Source organism: Loxodonta africana, chromosome 12 (genome assembly GCF_030014295.1).
Source record: "Loxodonta africana isolate mLoxAfr1 chromosome 12, mLoxAfr1.hap2, whole genome shotgun sequence".
Classification (NCBI taxonomy): domain Eukaryota; kingdom Metazoa; phylum Chordata; class Mammalia; order Proboscidea; family Elephantidae; genus Loxodonta; species Loxodonta africana.
The window spans coordinates 87855150-87876105 of NC_087353.1; the positions used below are offsets into that span (position 1 = coordinate 87855150).

The 20956-nt window shown below is 43.9% G+C and overlaps 1 protein-coding gene across 9 annotated transcripts in view; it reads left to right on the forward strand.

Annotated features, from left to right (window-relative positions):
- The window catches only part of STAG3 (STAG3 cohesin complex component), a 36709-nt gene extending 16593 nt beyond the window's left edge, over positions 1 to 20116 (forward strand). For 3 of the 9 annotated variants that reach the window (XM_064295865.1, XM_064295861.1, XM_064295864.1), the window contains 22 exons: positions 116 to 195; positions 745 to 852; positions 1136 to 1250; positions 1359 to 1464; positions 1640 to 1743; positions 2013 to 2105; positions 2226 to 2315; positions 2570 to 2770; positions 2922 to 2992; positions 3107 to 3194; positions 3689 to 3769; positions 3851 to 3943; positions 4100 to 4268; positions 4390 to 4532; positions 5408 to 5509; positions 6019 to 6167; positions 6418 to 6546; positions 6649 to 6806; positions 12454 to 12628; positions 12895 to 12996; positions 13467 to 13551; positions 14664 to 14912. In XM_064295865.1, the coding sequence (XP_064151935.1) occupies positions 116 to 195; positions 745 to 852; positions 1136 to 1250; positions 1359 to 1464; positions 1640 to 1743; positions 2013 to 2105; positions 2226 to 2315; positions 2570 to 2770; positions 2922 to 2992; positions 3107 to 3194; positions 3689 to 3769; positions 3851 to 3943; positions 4100 to 4268; positions 4390 to 4532; positions 5408 to 5509; positions 6019 to 6167; positions 6418 to 6546; positions 6649 to 6806; positions 12454 to 12628; positions 12895 to 12996; positions 13467 to 13551; positions 14664 to 14816 (2595 nt within the window). In that variant the 3' untranslated portion in view covers positions 14817 to 14912. Of the gene's footprint in view, positions 1 to 115; positions 196 to 744; positions 853 to 1135; positions 1251 to 1358; positions 1465 to 1639; positions 1744 to 2012; positions 2106 to 2225; positions 2316 to 2569; positions 2771 to 2921; positions 2993 to 3106; positions 3195 to 3688; positions 3770 to 3850; positions 3944 to 4099; positions 4269 to 4389; positions 4533 to 5407; positions 5510 to 6018; positions 6168 to 6417; positions 6547 to 6648; positions 6807 to 10355; positions 10600 to 12453; positions 12629 to 12894; positions 12997 to 13466; positions 13552 to 14663; positions 14913 to 14955 lie in introns of those variants that run through there. The other 6 variants (XM_023541734.2, XM_023541735.2, XM_064295863.1 and 3 more) reach the window with 6 other exon arrangements.
- The last annotated feature ends 840 nt before the right edge of the window (positions 20117 to 20956 follow it).

A 20956-nucleotide genomic window follows, 5' to 3' on the forward strand; every position in this document is an offset into this window, starting at 1 on the left:
TAGCAATCCCGACATCTGTTTCTGCGCTGTCTTCAGGAATCTCTAAAATTCTAAGAAAACATGATGTTTAAGAATGGGGAGAATGAGATATTGAGCGATGTTCTTCTTCCTACAGGAGCGGATGGTTTCCATGGTCATGGACAGAGAGTATGACGTGGCAGTGGAGGCCGTCAAGCTACTAACAGTTATCCTTCAGTGAGTCCTGGGAAGTGGGAGGCAAGCATCTAGGGCTTTTACCTTTCCAGCATCAAGCTCAACCAGACCTGTTGCCGTCGAGTCGATTCCAGCTCCTAGCAACCCTATAGGACAGAGTAGAATTGCCCTGTAGGGTTTCCAAGGCAGAAATCTTTATAGAAACAGACTGCCACGTCTTTGTCCCTTGGACCGGCTGGTATGTTTGAACTACTGACGTTTCAGTTAGCAGCTGAGCACTTCAACCATTTTGCTACCAGGGCTCCTTTAGCATCAAGCAGGCCCTTCCAAAGTTGTACCCCTATACCTGTCATAAGTTGGCTTTTCTATACGTACAGGCTGAAAGATAAGAGGTTATTCTTGAGTTACAAGATCTTCAGGGAAAATTTTTCCTATCTTCTCTAACTCTCCATACTCCCCTTTCTTCCACTCATTTAAAAATTCTTCGTGAGTCATGTCCCCATTGTTACTGTTTCTTTTGTTTTTACCCTTAGCTGTGCTAGAAGGTGATCATCCATATCCACATGCCTCTTTCTCCTTTACTCTTGGCAGGAACATGGAAGGGGTGCTGACAGACACAGACTGTGAAAGCATCTACCCCGTTGTGTACGCCTCTAATCGAGCCCTGGCTTCCGCTGCAGGAGAGTTTCTGTACCAGAAGTGAGTGGGGCTCCTTTCTTTCTGTTCTTATAACCCCACCCTCCGTGGTTTTCTTTCCATCATCTGCTGCTCCTCTTCCTAAGGACTCCCCATAACAAACAAAACCTGTTATTAAAGCCTCGCTCGGTGTCTCTCTTCTTCTCTTAGTTCCTTGGGGCTTTCTTTAGCTCTGTAGCTCTTTTTCCTTTATACCTCTCTTGGGGTCATTTCTCCCCTCCATGGGGAACATTTCACTCCAGATTTCCTCCGGTGCTGTACCCTTTTCCTATGTGAATCCCACCAGGCTCTTCTACCCTGAGTGCGAGACAAGAGCAGTGGGCAGAAAAGAACGACGCCGAAGTCCACGCTCCCAGAGGACTTTCTTTCACCTTCTGCTGTCCTTTTTTGTGGAGAGTGAGGTGACATATGGGAAGGACTTGTCTGGGTGTAGAGAAGGGTTGGGGTGGCACTGTAGGTGGAATTGTTTAATGTGACATCAGTAACTTAATGTCTGCCCTCTTCCACAGCTCCATAACCATGCTGCTTACTTAGTAGATAGCCTTTGGGACTGTGCAGGTCCTCACCTGAAGGACTGGGAGAGTCTGACAAGCCTGCTGCTGGAGAAGGATCAGAGTGCGTGCCAGTGGTAGTCTGGGGCAGGGGGACCTTTCACCTGCTAGTATGAAACCAGAAGCGATTTCTTTCTTGACTAATAAAAGGCAGCATAGGTGCCATGGAGATGGGGGAAACTTGAAATGGAGGGTGGCTAATCTGTGATTCTCTGTCTTTGATCCTCCTGCCAACCCAGACCTGGGCGACGTGCAAGAGAGCACACTGGTAGAAATCCTTGTGTCCAGTGTCCGGCAAGCTTCAGAGGGTCACCCGCCTGTGGGGCGGGTCACTGGGAGGAAGGTACGGCAAGAGGGGTAAGCTGGGTAGGTCAGCTATACTACGTCCAGATAGGTGCTGCCTATCCTTATCCTCAGGTCTTGGGTTAGGATGCCCCTTCTTTTGCCCCTCAAAAAATTGCATTTCCGGAAAAAACAATCCAAAGGGAGCTGCTGAATTCTCTTTTCCTTCCTGGGCAGATCATGGGGAGGAGTGATACACATACACACCCTACCCTCTTGACCCAGAATTTCTCCACATCTTTCCTTACCCCCAAATCACACTAATTCCAGGGCTTAACCCCTAAAGAACGTAAGATCCAAGCCGATGACAAGGTGAAGCTGACTGAGCACCTCATCCCACTGTTGCCTCAGCTCCTGGCCAAGGTAGAGCTGCCCCCTCCCCAGCATCAAGGAGTGAGCGGGTAAAAGGCCTCGATGAGAAATGGAAGTAGGAATCAGCAATGTAATAGCTAATAAGCATGTTTCATTTTCCAATCACCACAGTTCTCAGCTGATGCAGAGAAGGTTGCTCCCCTGCTGCAGCTTCTCAACTACTTTGACCTCAACATCTACTGCACCAGACGCTTGGAGAAGGTGAACAGGGAGGAGAATACATTTCCTATACCTTGTCGCTCCCTTGCCAGGCAGGGCCAAGAGTTCTGTCTGGTTCTCAGAAACCTGGGTTCCAGAAACATCAGTAAGCCTTTCCTTTGTTAGGCGTCTCACCCTTAAAGTTTAATGCTTTCAACCCTATTTTTTATCTCCCCCATTTTCTACCCTCCCGCACCCTGAACAGTTGTCCTCCCTACCCCCTGCAACATTGTGCCCTTCTGCTTTGTGTCTCCCAGCACCTGGAGCTGCTCTTGCAGCAACTTCAGGAGGTGGTGGTGAAGCATGCTGAGCCAGCAGTGCTCGAGGCTGGAGCTCACGCCCTCTACCAGCTCTGTAAGCCCGAGTTCACTTTCTTCAGCCGGGTAGACTTTGCCCGCAGCCAGTTGGTGGATCTGCTGACCGACCGCTTCCAGCAGGAAGTTGAAGAATTGCTGCAGGTGGGAGCTGGGGCTAAATGATAGGACACTTCAAACTGGAGTCGGGGAGAGCCGGACACTTCAAACTAGAGTGGGAGAGAGCCACAAAAAGGGGAATTTGGATCTTTGAGCTCTTGGGGAAGTCCTATTGCGGGCCTTCTTCCTTCCACAGTCTTCAGTCCTAGATGAGGATGAGGTGTATAGTCTGGCGGCTACACTAAAGCGCCTCTCTGCCTTCTACAAGTGAGCAACTCCCCTTCCACCTCCCTCTAATATTTCTACCGAAGCCTGGGGAGTTGATTCCTCACGTGCTCCTCCAGCTTAACGTTTACCCGTCTCCTACCTCCTCCCTCAAAGCGCTCATGACCTGACTCGCTGGGAGCTCTATGAACCATGCTACCAACTCCTCCGGAAGGCTGTGGATACAGGAGAGGTTCCTCGACAGGCAAGTAGACAAGCTGGAGACGTGGAGGCAAAAGAGGAGCTTTTAAGGACCCTGTATCCTAGGCGGCCCACTCTCCTAAGTGGCTCCAATCCCAGGGGTGTGGCGTGGACAAAGGGAGGAAGATACGATGTGCTTACCCTTCTCTTCCACCCTTGGAAGATGGACTTTACATTCCAGTGCCTGAAAACTGCTATTTTCTCTGCTTTTCTGGGAGTCAAGGATACTATTGAAGGATTTTAGGAGAATTAAAACAAATTTAGGGGGAGGTAGAATTTCTACCCACAATAAAAGCCTCAAAATTGTCAAGAGTATCAGTTCTTTTCCACCAGAAGAGAAAGCTGGTCTCCTCTAACCTAATTTTTTCTCCTTTCACTGCTTTTCTGTTTCTGTCTACCTGTCTTTTTCTCTCTCCCCTCCCATTGCTCCATTTCCCTCCCTCTCCTTGCTCGCCTCTCGTTTTTTCTAACATTTTTTTTTCTCTTTCATTGTTACAGGTGATTCTTCCAGCCTTGACTCTTGTCTATTTTTCTATCCTCTGGACACTAACCCACATTTCTGGATCAGATGCTTCCCAGGTGAGTTGATTTGAGCAGGGCAAAAGGGAATGATGAGGGAGACTGTGTCTTCATTGCTCCGTCTGTCCACTGTTTCCACAGAAGCAGCTGTTGAGTTTGAAGGGCAGAATGGTGGCCTTCTGCGAGCTCTGCCAGAGCTGCCTCTCAGATGTGGACCCTGAGATCCAGGAGCAGGTAAGAGTTGACTCAAGTGAGAACAAGGAGGCAAGGATCTTCTTGTGGTCTGAGGAGACCCAAATTCAAAGAGAAATTAGCTATTTAATTTCTATCTTGGTAAATATTCCTTTTTTTAAGCATTGTTTTTTGTTTTGTTTTGTTTCCTCCTAACAGGCTTTTATCTTATTAAGTGATCTACTTCTCATCTTCAGCCCTCAGATGATTGTGGGGGGATGTGATTTCCTTCAGCCCCTTGTATTTTTTCCTGAAGCCACTCTCCAGTCTGAGCTAGCCAGCTTCCTCATGGACCACGTCTTCATCCAGCCTGGAGACCTGGGCAGTGGTACAGGGACTCTATACCTGGGTCTCAAGAAGGAGTTGGGGTTTGGGCCTGCATCAGGAATACAGGGCAGGAGGCATAAGTCTGTGGTTCTAACCTTCCATTTCTATATTTGGTGGCTCAGGGCCAGGTGATTCCCAGGAGGATCATTTACAGATAGAGCAGCTACACCAGCGGCGCCGCCTCCTGGCTGGGTTTTGCAAGCTGTTACTATACGGGGTGCTGGAGATGGATGCAGCCTCGGATGTTTTCAAACACTACAACAAGGTACAGTGAGGCCCTATAGAAATAAAGGAAAAGGGACCAAGTTGGACACTGCCATGACTTCAAACACTGCAGACCAAAAACCAAACCCATGGATTCTGACTCAAAGTGACCCTATAGCAAACATAATAGCATGACAGAAAGGAGGGTGGGATATCAGGTTTAAAGGAGAAGTCGAAGGGAAAAGGCACCAGGAGTTTAAATGAAGGGACAAAGAGAAGAGACGTAGTAGAAAATAAATATGGAGAGAAAGCGCTTAGGTAAGAAGAAGTTCATTAGAGGGGAAGTATTTTATTCTTCCTGTCTGGAAATTTTTTTTTTTTTCTCAACCTATTCTATGGGATGGAGTAATGTAAGAAGGAGGAAGAAAACTGGAAGAGAGATCAGGCTTCACAAGATGCCTAGATGTGTATCTTGGTTTCCTGAGCCCATTATTGCATTTATTTCTGTTTACTGAGCACCTGCTATGTGCCAAGCATCATTCTAGGCCCCAAGGACACAGTAGTGAAGAAAACAAAAATTACTGCATTGGTGAAGCTTTCATTCTAGTGGCAGGGAGAGGCAAATAGGGAAGACTTCTGTGCCAAATGAGAGTGGGCACTGGCATGCTTGCTATGCTTACTACTCTTCTTCTCCAAGGAATGGGCTCAGGGCAGAGTTTCTTCCTGTACTTATTTGCCTAAACTCTGATTTCTTTTGGGCTTTGCATCTACGGGCCAGAGATGAGATCTAGTCCAAGTTATTTTATGCTCAGATCCATTTTTCCCTACTTGTGGCGCTTTAGAAGGAGACATGATTAGGGATGTGAAGGAGGAAACAAAACGGAACCAGCCCTTTCCTATGGTCAGACGTTTCCTTCTCCGCTTCCTCTCCCTCAGTTCTACAATGACTATGGTGACATTATCAAGGAAACATTAACTAGAGCAAGACAGATTGACCGAAGCCATTGTTCCCAAATTCTGCTGTTGAGCCTCAAGCAGGTACTGTCTTCTGCCTAGAGTACCACAAACCTTTGTCATGGCCCTCCCTATAGTCCACAAGCTTTTCTCTCCACCCTCAACCTTAAGAGCAGGGACTTGATGTGTTTATTTTGACTCATTTACTTCATATGATAAGTTCTTTCATAGCTAGTACACACTTAGAAACTATTTTTTAACTGATCGAGGAGTATCCATCCCAACCTCATGGAAATTCAACTATCAATTAGAACATGAGAGCACAAATAATAAAGTGATAGGGCATTTTTTTATCTAGTCTTTTCTTTCAGCCTTCTTCGCGATTAACTACAGCTATTTTTATTGTTATAGAGCAGGAGTAAAGGTGTTCTCTGATGCAGGGGGTCAAGGATGGGACAGGTGTCTTGGGAGAAAAAAGAAGTAAAGGTAGTATGTGGCCTTTTAGAATTTCTGGGCAGAGAAGAGAATGCTGTACTGCTCTATTTCCATCTTGTTATTCCCTTTCCCAAATGGACTGTGTCTCCTGGATACAGTTGTACACAGAACTGCTGCAGGAACAGGGGCCCCAAGGCCTGAATGAGCTTCCAGCCTTCATCGAGATGAGGGACCTGGCTCGGAGGTTTGCCTTGAGCTTTGGGCCCCAGCAACTACAGAACCGTGATCTTGTGGTCATGTTACACACGTAAGGAAGTATCAGTTGAAGTAAAAGTACTCGGATAGTCTTAAGAGGGCTGAGCCAGGAGCTGGGTAGAGGGAGAGCTGGGAGCGAGGTCTTGGAGGGAGGATAATAAGCATGTCAAGAAGGAGACAGGTCAGTGGGTGGCTATACTCTGAGATACCAGCTGGGGGAGGATGTACATGGACAGGATTCCCTGTCTCTGGGAGGGAAGTAGGAAGGGCTTATTTTTCTAAAATAATTCTGTCCAACCAAGGGAAGGCATCAAGTTCGCCTTGTCTGAGCTTCCTGCAGCTGACTCCTCCAGTCAGCCTCCAAATCTGGCATTCCTGGAACTCCTTTCGGAATTTTCCCCTCGACTCTTCCATCAGGACAAGCAGTTACTGTAAGTTAGTGCCAGCGATGAATAGAGATGTGGATTAGGGAAGAAGGGATGGTGAGGGCCCAGTGGCCACTTCAGCCTCTTCATTCCCTGCCCCTTCCTTAGCTTGTCCTACCTGGAAAAGTGTCTGCAGCATGTCCCCCAAGCACCTGGCCATCCCTGGGGTCCAGTCATCACTTACAGGCACTCCCTCAGCCCCCTGGAGAACACAGCTGAGGCCAGCATTCAGGGCTACCCCCGTTCCAAGAAGAGGCGCATTAAAGGTGAAGTACAGCGTCTGTGTGTGTGTGTGTGTGTGTTGTGTATATGCATGTGTGTTGGTATCAGGGTACGTGGCCCTGTTTCCTTTATTGCTGCTACTTAGATAAACAGCAGTTATGGCCTGTTGCCTCCTTCAAACTTTACTTTCAGTCAAAATAAAAAATATTTAATTGAATATTAATTAGCATTAGGGGTTCTCATTTTCTTTGTTTATCTTGAAATATATTAAGTAAAAAAAAAAATATTAACCCAACTAAAAATAGCAAACTTCTATGAAAACCAAACTAATGATAAAACCAAAGGATGAACTAAGAAATATGTATATTTAGAGTGCCCCTCCTTGCCAAACTGTGTTCCATTATTTTTTTTAATTTTAGAGATTTTTACATAACTTTCATGATTTTTGCTTTGAGATTACCACCTGTGCTATTGTTTATGTAAGCTTTTTTCTTTAAACTGATTTTTTTAAACATAGTCTCATCTTAAGCAGTAATATCTTAGAAATCACAAATTTGGAGTGCTAGTATATGTTTATTAGTGTATATTAGAATTATGTGAATTTAGTAGTTTTATTGAGATAATAGCCATATACTATAAAATTTACCTTTTTAAAGTGTGCAATCCAGTGGTTTTTAGTATATTCATAAGGTTGGGCAGCTATTACCACTGTTTAATTTTAGTACAGTTTCTTTACCTGAAAAGAAACTCTATCCATAGCTGTTAGTCCCCATTCTCCCCACCCCCCACTCCTAAGCAAACAACCTACTTTCTGTCTCTATGGATTTGCCTATTCTGGACATCTCAGATAAATGGAATCGTATAATATATGATCTCGTATGTCTGATTTCTTTCACAAGGCATAATGTTTTCAAGGTTCATCCATGTTGTAGAAAGCATCAGTACCTCATTCATTTTTATCGCTAAATATTTCCTTGTATGGATACACACATTTTCTTTATCCACTCATCGGTTGATAGACATTTGAGTTGTTTCCACTTTTTGATGGTGATGAATAATGCTGCTATGAACATCCATGTACAAGTTTTTAGGTGGATATATGTTTTCAGTTTTCTTAGAACATGTATGCATAAGAGTGGAATTGCTGGGTCATATGGTAACTCTGTGTGTTCAACATTTTGAGAAACTACCAGAGTTTTCCAAAGTGGCTGCACCATTTTACATTCCCACCAACAATGTATAAGCATTCCATTTTCTCCTCATCCTTGCCAAACCAAGTCTGTCTTTTTTATCTTATCCATCCTAGTGGTTTTAAAGTGGTATCTCATTGTGGTTTTGATTTGTCTTTCCCTACTGGCTAGTAATGTTGAGCGTATCTTCATGTGCTTATGGTTCATTTGTATATCTTCTTTGGAGAAATGTCTGTTCAAATGTTTTGCTCATTTTTAAACCAGGTAATTTTTATTGTTGGGTTATAAGAGTTCCTTGTCAGGTATATGATTTGCAAAAGTTATTTTCCATCCTGTGGGTTATCTTTTCACTTTTTTGATGGTGTTCATTGAAGAACAAAAGTTTTTAGTTTTGATAAAATCCAATTTATGCTTTTCTCTTGTCTCTTGTGCCTTTGGTGTCATATCTATAGAAACCATTGCCCAATCCAAAGTCATGAAAATTTACTCTAATTTTTTCTCCTAGGCATTTTGTAATTTTAGCTCTTATATTTAGGACTATGATCTCTTTTGAATTAATTTTTTATATGGTGTGAGGTAGGGTGTGACTTCTTTTTAATGTCGTCTGTGTACCACCTAAAATGATCTCTTATACCATCAGGAAACTCTGCTTTAACCAGTTAACTAATAAATATTTGTTAAGGGTCTCCTAAATACTGTGTTAGGTGTTTTAAAGGCCTTGAGGATCCTCATGGAACTTACTAGCTAGTAGGAAAGAGAAAATACACTTACAGAAGATTTGACAGTAAATGGTAACTGTCAAGAGTGTTCGTACAGATGAAGGCTACAAACTTCAGAGAGTGAAGGTGGCACTTTAAGTTTGGTTAATCTATGAAAGTTCTACCAAGAAGGTGGAAGTTAAGAAGAGGTATAACAAACTGCAGAGATCGCTTCAGTTGGTCAAGCAACAGATATTTATTGAGCATAATGTTCTGGGACTACAACAGTGAGCACAAAAGATAAAAATCTGTTTCTTTAGAGAGTGTCCAGTAGTGATAAATACTATGGTGAAAAATCAGGAAAGAGGGTGAAAGAATACTGCTGGGGGGGTAGGGGTCATAGTCTTATAAAGAATGGTCAGGGAAAACCTCACTTAGAACATAGATGCTGGGCAAAACCTAAAGGAGGGAGGGCAGCTGGTATCTACCATGAGATAGCATACCAGAGGGAGCAGCCAGTGCAGAGGCCATGATGGGGGGATGTGCCTAACATGGTCAGGTGACGCAGAGGAGGCCAGTATGGCTGGTACTGTGTGTGTGAAGGGGAGTGTGTAGGCTATGAGTCCAAAAAGATAGGCGTGCACAGTGTGTAAGGCAGAGTAAAGACTCCGGCTTTACTCTGAATGAGATGAGAAACCAACAGAGAATATTGAGCCTTATGTTTGTTTTAAAAGGTATCTTAAAAGGACCCTTCTGGCTGATTTGTTGAGAATTGCCTGTAGAGAAGCAAGGATAGAAGCAAGGAAACCAGTGAGGAGGCTCTTGTAGGAGTTGGTAGTCGACAGTGGTTTAGACTAGGGTGGGAGTGGTAGAGTTGGTGAGAAGTGGCCAGATTCTGGATGTATTTTGGAGGTGTCGTTAATAGGATCTCCTGACAGACTGGGTGTGGGATGTAAGACTCCAAGAATTTGCCTTGACAGTTTCAAGGAGGAAGGAGTGATGATTTGTCTCAAAAGCTGCTTTTAAGCCTTTCGTTACCGTTGGCATAAATGGTTTGCCAGCCACTTCTTAGGCTTCTGGACCTTGTAGGTCATACATTATTCTGGTTCTAATACATTTAGCATCAAGGTGGGTTCGTTTTGAAATGCTTGAAGCTCAGTAGAGCAGAGTTGGAGCCTCATTGTTGGCGTAGGTTGAGCATTCTGTTAGGTGATGCATCTAGGATGTGTTAGTTTTGTAAACTTTTGCCTTTTTTTCCCTTAATATCTGTGAGATAAGGCTTGTAAACATAGTTATGGCTTTCCTGTGTGATAGTTAGGGAGCCCTGATGGGTTTGTTTTGGATAGGTGCCCATAATAAATTATACCCCTAGTTCCTGTTGGCATACCGTCATGCCACAGATCGGTCTCATTGGCAGACTGTATTGCCAGATCGTATTTCTCAAAATGCACACTAACAAAAAAAAACTGTAAACATACTCAGTAAGTAAGCTTGCGTTCCAATACTGAAACACATGCCATCAAAAAAAAATTTTTTATTAAAATTTGGTAACAAAAGGGTTTTAAATAAGATGAGGACTAAGAATTGAACACTGGATTTATTATGTAAGGTAGAGGTCACTGGTGATTAGAGCAAGCACAGTTTGTTGGAGCCACAGTGTGAGGAGCATTTCCATGAAAGAAATTTCAACCTCATTTCTGTACAGGATGATGATTAACCACTTGCAGTTTTGACCAGAGGAGTGGTACATTGAAGAGAGTGTCCTAAGATTAATCTGGGGCCAGTATGCAAAATTGATGAGAGGAAAAAGAAAGTAGAAGCGTGAGTGAAGAAACGATCATACTGTTCGGCTCAGGGCCACAATACGTGGACCCTGATAGAATGGGAGAAAAATGTGGAACAGAACCTCAAATTCCTCAAAAAAAAAAAAAAAAGACCTACTGGACTGGTTGAGATTAGAGGACTCTCCAAGACAATTGCCCTGGGATACTCTTCAAACCTTGAACAGAAACTAACCCCTGAGATCACCTTGTAGCTGAATAACTGATTGACTCAAAAAATAATATCACCGTAAGTACCGTGCTCCTTTAAAAAATCTACCGGAAACCAAATAGTCAACAGTTACTTTAAAACAAAGATGAGAATGTAAGGGGGGCAGGGAAACTAGATAAATGGAAACAACAACCAGAATGGAAATAATGAGAATATTCATGCATAGTGAAGAATGTAACCAATGTCACTGAACGACTTGTGTAGAAATTGTTGAATGGGAACCTAACCTGCTGTATAAGTCTACACCAAGAACACAATAAAATATATATGTTTTTTAAAAAGCTGTCGTAGTAGTTCACATGTACAGCATATTATAATGTCTCAGCCAGAATAGAGAGGAAGGGACGATTGTGTCTGGCCTTAAGAGAATTAATATGACTAATTAAAGTCAGGTGCAGTGGGAAGAAAGGATTCTGATATGGAGCCTGAAAGACTAAATGAAGAATGGAGAGGGAAAGTCAGGAAGGGAAGCCAGTTTTGAAAAGATAAGCTCAGCCTTTGACTAATGAATTCAAGATGACAGAAACTATCCAAGTGGAAGCATCAGTCAACTAGAGATGTAGTTGTAGAGCTCTGAAATGCAGCCTGGTTGTGGACAGTGTTGCGGGGAGAGTTAAAGCGGTAGTGGAACACAAGTCCAGCACCTTTCCACTCCTGTCCCGCCTAGGTTCCCTCAGGTTAGTGCTGCCATCTGCTGGGAGTCCAGTTTTCCTTTCTGGGTATACTGGCTAATGGGCGTGGCTCTTCCCTGTTTTCTGCAGCCCTCTTTGCTTAAACCAACAGCAGCTCACTTTTAGGTTATAGTTTTTAGGGTACAAAACATCCATGGGGAGAGAGGGTAATGGGGTATGAATATTTAAAGTGGACAAATGTTAATATCAGTTTAACTTAAAATTGTATTACATGGATTTTCTCAGACATCTTTGGATTCTTTCTCCTCCTCGGATCTCTGGATGAGACCAAAAAAACCCAAACTTGTTGCCGTCGAGTCTGTTCCAACTCACAGCAACCCTATAGGACAGAGTAGAACTGCCCTGTAGGGTTTTCAAGGCTGTAATCATTACAGAAGCAGATTGCCACATCTTTGTCTTGTGGAGCGAATGGTGGGTTCAAACCACAGACCTTACTGAGTACTTAACCACTGTACCACCAGGGCTCTGAGCTCTGGAGGAGAGAGGTCCTTAAACTTTTTGAGCCCCAGATCTTCCACTTATCTTCCGTATCAAAACTTGATAGACGTTGCAGTCATCTCGTTTTTTTCTGGCCTTTAGGGAATCCTATCCTTCGTTTCTGTTCCTCCCTAGCCCTCATCCTTCCACCCTAATGTCTAGTTACAAAGCTATATTGAAATTTCCAGCTTTTTCTCACTAGGGATCTCTTCGATGGATAGCGTCTTACGTGTTTTCATTGAGTAACTCAGGCCAACTTCCTTTCCCACCTCTCAATCTTAGGAATCCAGCCTCCTCTCACATTTGTGTTTAGAGATGTATGTTTATGTCTCTTTCCATCTCGTTTTCTAAGCTGTACTGTTAAGTTTTTCTTGGTCAGGCCTAGAAAGGATTCTGTAAGCCTTACTTGTAGCACATGGGGCTATGCTTTAGCCTCCTCTCACTTTTGAGATACAACAGAATGAGGTCATACAGATTTTCCATTCTCTCCTTTCTTAACATTCCCTTACCAAATCCTGGGCAGCTCTTAAAAGAGTAGAAGTGTCTGGTTTACAGTTAATATGTGCACCTGCTTCTCTGCAGGCCCCTCCAGGCCGAACGGAGAGGACACCTCTCCCTTCCAGGAAGAAAGCCTACAGCTGAACAGCATCCCACCCACGCCCACCCTCACTTCTACAGCTGTGAAGAGTAGGCAGCCCCTGGGAGGGTTAGAAGAGGTGGAAGAAGAAGAGGGCTCAGAATCAGAGTTCACTCACGGGTGAGGGCCAGGGAGAGAGTCTGGTCTCTGGCTTCCCAGTTCGGCATCTTGCCATCTCCAGCTTGTGGTTTCTGTTCTGTTGTTCCCTACTACAGCACTCTCCGGTTCTCTGAGTCTTCTAAAGTCCTTTTTTTTTTTTTTTAATCTTTTAAGTTTGTCTTTCTCCCTACACTGAGCTTTTCTCCACTTTAACACTGACTACCTTACCTCCTCGTTTTACCCTTTACTCTTATCCCCTGTCACCGATCCTACTTCATTCTCAACAGCCAGCGCCTTTCAGACATCCAGCGGCTGAGGTACTCAGGTCCACAGCATCTCCATACACCGCTCAACTCTTCAGGTCCTGGTCTGGGCAGTCGGCTGACCCGGTGAGCTTCCCTGCCATCTTCTAGCTTCATTTTGCATCTGTCATTCTACCATGAGGGGATTCTCTCCTTATCCAGCGCATCTATCCCAGTGATTTTTTTTTTTTTACTCGTTTTAATCACAGAACACTTTCTTCCAGTGTTATGTGGAACCCTGGTATGTATAGCAGATATAAGTAGAGCTATTCTGATTAAGGAAACCCTGGTGGCGTAGTGGTTAAGTGCTACAGCTGCTAACCAAAGGGTCAGCAGTTCGAATCCACCAGGCACTCCTTGGAAACTCTATGGGGCAGTTCTACTCTGTCCTACAGGGTCACTGTGAGTCGGAATTGACTCGACAGCACTGGGTTTTGCTCTGATCAAACCAAGAGTGGGGACGTAGAGCCCTGCTGTACTTGTTCTCCACTCTGTCTGAGGAACTCTCAGGAATCCCGAAAGAACAGTTTGAAAACCTCTACTCTTGCTACTGCCAGCAGACTCAGCCTCATGGAAGAGGAAGAAGAAGAAGGGCCAGCAGCTCAGGATGACGCAAGTGAAGAATGGCAAGATACAGACAAGGTGAGAGGACCCAGCATTCCCTTCTTCCTCTAGAACGATAGATAAGAGGAGGAGAGAAACTAGAGTGATTCTCTTCTGGTAGCCCTGATGGTACCCATGTCTCTGAAAGCTGCTTAGGGCTTTTTGAAAGAATCAGAGTAAAGGTGAAAAGTTTGTACGTTGCTTCAGACTTTGCTATTTACTTTTGTTTAAGAAATAAGGAAAAGAAAAAATACCAGAAAGAACTGAAATAGCACCCCCAATCCTTAAATAAGTATTGTTACCTCTGAACCCCTAAGAATTGGAAGGAATCCTAGAGCTAGAGATGAACTCATCTAATCCAGCCTTGCAACCCATTCACTAAGTCTCTTCACCACACAAATACACACACACACACACACACACACACACTTCCGTACCTACCTTCCCTCCTCCCTCCTTTGTCCTATAGAGGGCTGCCCCAGTTCCATGTTACTCACTCCTTTTCTACTTAGCCTGCTTGCTCCCAGGAGGAAGTGCTGCCAGTATGGTAGAAAGCATGGAATTTGGAGTTAAATGACCTGAATTTGAGTCCTTTGTCAAGTTAGCTACTTATCTTCTCTCAATCTCCATTTCATCATATGTCAAATGGAGCATTTATACAAAACAGCAAAGGTGAAAATGCCCTACAAACCGAAAAGGGCTGTATTAATGTCACTGGGTGCTGCTGTTATTCATCTGCTCCCTTCTCTGTACTTGAGGAGGGAGAAAGGATAGGATAGGGCAGGGGAATGGAGGTCTTGTGCTCGGAAGGAAAAACCAAACGATGACATCTCCAAACCAGAGACTAGGGAGCAAGGCCTCTATTAAAATGCTCTTTCCTAAGGTTCCCTCAGAAAAAATCCCGTTTGCTAGCTCTAAAACTGAACTCACTTAAGGGGCTCTGTCTGAGCAGGCCAGGAGAGGAGGCACTTCTCTGATGACTCCTAGCAGGCTGTAGCTGGTCCTTCTCTCGCCCTTTGCCTGTGCTACAGGTACCTACTGTGGCCCCTTCCCATTTCTTATTATGAGACTGAAAAAGAAACTTAGTTATTGCTCGGGGTGTGATGGGAGTGGAGAAAGAACTTTCTGACTTTTGACCTCATTCTATCTAGCAACCAGGTAGCTACTCTTCCCCTGGTGAGCACCGGCTGGACCTCTTAGATTCTACAGAGCTGAACATTGAGGCGAGTGTCCCAGAACAGACTGTGGAAGGCAGGTTAAGAGGGGTTTTGTGTGGTTGGGAAATGCTGGCAGGTAACCCATGAGCCCTGTCAAATAGGTGGAAAGGCCAGGGATTGAGAGAGCCAGGAGTCGAAATTGTCATCTGGAGGACCAGGTCGGCTGTGTCTGCCCTTGGGCTGTTGGTTACATGTGTGTGTTTTCCTTCTGTTTTTCTCGTTACAGGATTTCTGACAAGACTCTGTCCCCTTCCCCATCTCTATTCCCCACCTCAGTGACATGACCACTTGGAAAAGGCAAACAGGAGAAAGGAGTAAAATGAACCATTCCTTCCAGGCTGCAACCCCCTGGTTTCTGAGAGGGGAAGAAGAGTTTGCCTTTCTAACCTAACCTTTCTCTCTGATGGCTTTGTTGGAATTGACACCCCTATCCTTCCTAATGCACCATAGCCCTGACCCTGTGTGTTCGAGCAGAGCACCCATCTCCTGATATGTTTGGAGTAATGTGGTGTGTGTGGGGGGAGGGGGGAACTCCCTCCATGTGTTTAATGGAAAGAAACCACAGTTTTCTTGTATTATTAGAACATATTTGCCCAGGCTGTCTTGTGCCCTAATAATTCGCTCAATAAACATGTTCAAATCAGCTGGTTCCTAGGAGCTGGTTTGAGATTATTAAACTGATAGAGGTCAGGTTCTTTGTCTGCTGGTATCCTGTATACTGATGGCCCAGTGCACAGACAGGCCCCCCACCCAAGCCACCCAGCGCTTTGTGTACAGGCTCTCAAGGATGTATTTCTCAGTAATTGGGAGACTGGATGGCTGGGTGAGGCAAAGGAGTTAGGGAGAGATTGGTTGCTTTTGAGTAGTTTATCTAGTGATAACAATTTAGGCCCAAATAAGGGAAGGCAGTGTTCTGACCAGCTGCAAGGTGGAGTGGGCACCTTATGAAACACCTACTCTTAGGCCAGGCCAGTCTTTGTCTTGGCAGATTTCACCTAAGGATTCCTTGCAGGGGTAATTTCATTCCCTCGAAGACACCTGTCATAATTTGGAATTTATAGAACTGTTAATACCTGTGAGTTGGGAGGAAACTTAGAAGTTACTCTAAACATCCAACCCAAAACCCAAGTCCTTGACACCTACTTCTCCTTAACCCTGCCTTCCTCCATCTGATTCTTCACCAGGTCCTCTCAAGTTGTTCTCCAGAATATATCTCTAATCTGTCTCTTCTAGTTGGCACCATCCTATTCCAAGGCACTGTCATCTCTCACCCAGAATCCCACAAAATAGCCTCTGGAAATCTGCCTCCTTGAAACTTTGACTTGTTTTTTATTGTTCTGCTTCTTGGAGCAGCACAAAATACCTCTGTTCACGCTTTTCCCTCTGACAAGCATTCACCCACAAGAAAACAGTTGTCACTTCTACTTTCACTATTTTCTTCTGCAGTTTAAGTAACCCTGCAGCCTCTCCCTATGGATATGATTTCCAGTTCTTCCCCATTTTGGGTATCTGCTGAATTACAGTTTCTCACTGTGGTCTCACAGGCTGAACACAGTCATCCACCTACTGGTCTGTGCAGAAGAAACCATTACTTAGTGTAACCAAGTCATGTCATGGCTATGTCACATTAGTCTATTTTTTGGTCAACCAGAACTATTTCTCTCCTCTTCTTTTTCCCCTTCATCTCCTCTTCCTGCCATTCTTCTCCCTCCCCCACTGCCTACTCCCAGATAAAATCTAGAAGTTGGGTTTGTGGGTCTTCTTTTGGAAACTTAGCCCATTAGTGGCCTGGGAGATGCCAGCCTGGTCAGAGTTCTTTAGCCTGTTTTCAGGTGGTACAGCGCCAAGGAGAGAAGTTTTTTTCATGGGATCTGAGAACACAGTGGGAGAATTTAGGAGTTAAGTATGGAGGTCACTAAGGATCCAGGAGGGTAAGGATTCCGAATCATTTAAATACTAGCCAAGCTAAGGGTACTTCACAAGATCAAAAGAAAAACTTGGAGGCTTCGCGTAAATATGGATATTTGAAGCCAGACAGCCCAGTGTGGTGGATCAAACCCCAGTCTTAGAACCTGTGGAAGTTTTATACATGCTTCCCAAATTATATGAACTCCTTATTGTGCAGTTGGATCTGGTCTATGTGATTGTTTCACCAGTAGAATATGATAGAAGTGATGATATGCCAGTTTTCAGGCCAAAATCATGAAAGAAACTGGTAGCTTCCACTTCCAGTCTCTTGAGATGCTCCCTCTTGGAACTCAGTTACCTTGCTGTGAGAAATCCCAAGCAGCCTCATGGAGGGGCCAAGTGTAGTGTTCCAGCCAGCAGCCTAGCTGACATCCCAGCTAGCATTCAGCGTCATCCACCAGCCTTCTGAATAAACCTTCAGATGATTGCCACCCCAAGCTTTTGAGCCTTCCCAGCTGAGGCCCCAGGCATCAGGAAACAGACAGTCCTTCCCTGTGCCCTTTCCAAACTCCAGATCTGTAGAATCCACGAGCATAATAAAAAGGTGGTGGGCCGTATCACTAAGTTTGGGGTGGTTTGTTATGTAGCAACAGTAACTGCAACAGAACCGTGGAGCCATAGACTCCAGAAGTTTGAGGAACTTCATCAGGTAAAAAAAAATGTATTTATAGATTCTATAAACGTACTAGTTTGACACATTGTAATATATAAAAATGTAATGGATGAGTTAATGATGAAGTAAACATTTTAAAATATTTTATCAGTAGTACAGAATACCTTTTTGCCCCACAAAAACTTTTTTAGTTAAGACGTCAGTGCTACGTAAAACAATCTATAAATTCAACGCAGTCTCCATCAACGTTCCAATAGCCTTTGCAGAAACGGAAAAGGCAATCCTCCCATTTATATGGAAGGTCAGGGGACCTGGAATAGCTAAAAGCAATCTTGGAGAATAAAGAGCAAAGTGATGAGTAAACACTGTTGAAATCATGGCTTAATATTTTGTGAAATTCTGGTTGAAAGTTCAGTTTATTTTGATACTTAGTTTTGTTTTTTGATGGTACAAATAAATACAAAACAGTTTTGCCAATTTAACAGTTTCTACGTAATTCAGCAACGTTGATTATACTCTTCATGTTGTGCAACCCTCATCCCTATCTTTTTCCTAATTATCCTGCCACCATTAACATAAATGTACACTCCTCAAGCAGAAACTCACTTCTCCTTCCCTCCCACCCCTGGTAACCACTAATAAGCTTTGATTTCTTTGTAGTGCTTATTGCATATAGTGAGGTTGTACAGTATTTGTGACTGACTTATGTAGCTGAGCATGATGTTTTCAGGGTTCATCCATGTTGTGGGGTGCGTCACGACCTCATTTCTCTTTATGGCTGAATAATGGTCCATTGTATGTATATACCACATTTTGTTTATTCATTCATCTGTTGATGGACATTTAGGTTTCCAGATTTTAGCTATTGAGAAAAGTGCTGAACCTGAGCATTGGTGTACAGGTTTCTGTTGTGGGCATAGACCTAGGATTGGGATTACTGGGTCTTAGGATAGTTCCATGTTCCTTTTGAGGAGCCACCAAAGTTTTCCATAGCAACTGCACCATGTTGCATTCCCACCAGCAGTGGGTGAGGGTTCCAGTTTCTCCACATCCTCTCCAACACCTCGTGTTTCATTTTTTTGATCATTGCCATTCTAACAGGGGGTGAGGTGGTATCTTACTGTGGTTTTGATTTGCATCTTAATGGCCAGTGAAGAATCCCTAGTGGCATAGTGGTTAAGAGCTCATTTGCTAACCAAAGGGTCAGCAGTTTGAATCCACCAGCCGCTTCTTGGAAACCCTATGGGGCAGTTCTACTCTGTCGTACAGGGTTGCTATGAGTCGAAATCGACTTGACAGCAACAGGTTTGAGTTTTTTTGTTTGTTTGGTTTAATGGCTAATGAAGGAGCCCAGGTGGCACAATGGTTAAGCACTCGACACCGAACCAAAAAGGTTTGCACCAGCAGCTCCACAGGAGAAAAGACTTGGAATCTGCTCCTCTAAAGATTACAGCCCTGGAAACCCTATGGGGCAGTTCTGCTCTATCTTATAGGGTCACCGTGAGTTGGAATTGACAGTACAGAGTAACAGTGGCTAATGACGGTGAGCATCTTTTCATGTGCTTGTTGACTATTTGAACATCCTCTGGTGAACTGTCCATTTTTTGATTGGGTTGTTCATTGAGTTGTAGGAGTTTGTGTGTGTGTGTGTGTGTATGCACACCAGGCTCTCCACCGATGGGACAGAGGACTCTCTTCTACCATAAACCTTGTAGTTCAACTTTAATTTAACTTTGTGCAGGAGAGGCAGTTCAGCATAATTGTCAAGAGTCTGAGTTTTGGAGCTAAAATTGTCAGGGTTCCAATCCTGGCTCAGCTTTTTATTAGCCTTGTGACCCTGGGCAAGTCATTTCCCTCGTAAGTGATGGTAAATGTTGAACTAATATGTGAGTGGTCTTATATTATTTTGACAAAAAGTAGAATGTAATAATAAGCATACAGGAACAAAAGTAACCTTTTTTACAACACTTAAAATATATGTAAACTGGAGTAACGGAGAATGAAGAACATCAAAGACACAAGGAAAATATTAGCTCAAGAGATGAAAGGGCCACATAAACCAGAGACCCCATCAGCCTGAGACCAGAAGAATTAGATGGTACTCAATGACCGGCCTGACAGGGAACACAACAGAGTCCCTGATGGAGCAGGAGAAAAGTGGGGTGCAGAACTCAAATTCGTGTAAAAAGACCAGGCTAATTGGTCTGACTGAGACTAGAGGAACTCTCGAAGACATGGCCCCCAGACTCTCTGTTAACCCAGAACTGAAACCATTCCTGAAGCCCACTCTTGAGACAAAGATTAGAGTGGACAATAACACATAAAATAATACTCTTGAAGAGTGTGCTTCTTAGTTCAAGTAGGTGTTGTTAGGTGCCATCGAGTCAACTCCGACTCATAGCCACCCTGTGTACAACAGAACAAAACACTGCTTGGTCCTGCACCATCCTTACGATCATCGTTGTGCTTAAGCCTGTTGTTGCAGCCGCATGTCAGTCCATCTCACTGAGGGTCTTCCTCTTTTTCACTGACCCTCTACCAAGCATGATGTCCTTCTCCAGGCACTGATCCGTCCTGACCATGTGTCCAATGGATGTGAGACGTAGTCTCGCCATCTTTGCTTCTAAGGAGCATTCTGGTTGTACTTCTTCCAAGACAGATTTATTCATTCTTTTGGCAGTGAGTGATAAAGTGAATATTCTTCACCAACACCACAATTAAAAGGTGTCAGTTCTTTTTTTCATCACCTTTATTCATCATCCTGTTTTCACATGCATAGGAGGCAATTGAAAACACCATGGCTTCGGTCAGGTGCACCTCAGTCTTCAAGGTGACATCTTTGCTTTTCAACACTTTAAAGAGGTCTTTCGCAGCAGATTTGCCCAATGCAATGCGTCTTTTGATTTCTTGATCGCTGCTTCCATGGGTGTTGATTGTGGATCCAAGTAAAATGAAATCCTTGGCAACTTCAATCTTTTCCCCGTTGATCATGATATTGTTTATTGGTCCAGTTGTGAGGATTTTTGTTTTCTTTATGTTGAGATGTAATCCAAACTGAAGGCTGTAGTCTTTGATCTTCATTAGTAGGTGTTTCAAAGCCTCTTCATTTTCAGCAGGCGAGATTGTGTCATCTGCACAATGCCGGTGGTTAATGAGTTTTCCTCCAATCCTGATGCCCCGTTCTTCTTCATATAGTCCAGCTTCTTGGATTATTTGTTCAGCACACAGATTGAATAGGTATGGTGAAAGGATACAACCCTGACGCACACCTTTCCTGACTTTAAACCACACAGTATCCCCTGTTCTGTTCGAACAACTGCCACTTGATCTATTTACAGGTTCCTCATGAGCACAATGAAGTGTTCTGGAATTCCCGTTCTTCGCAATGTTACGCATAACTTGTTATGATCCACACAGTCGAATGCCTTTGCGTAGTCAAAACACAGGTAAACATCTTTTTGGTATTCTCTGCTTTCAGCCAGGATCCATCTAACATCAGCAACAATATCCCTGGTTCTGTGTCGTCTTCCGAATCTGGCTTGAATTAGTGGCAGTTCCCTGTCAATATACTGCTGCAGCCACTTGCTTTTGAATGGTCTTCAGCAAGATTTCACTTGTGTGTGATATTAATGATATTGCTCGATAA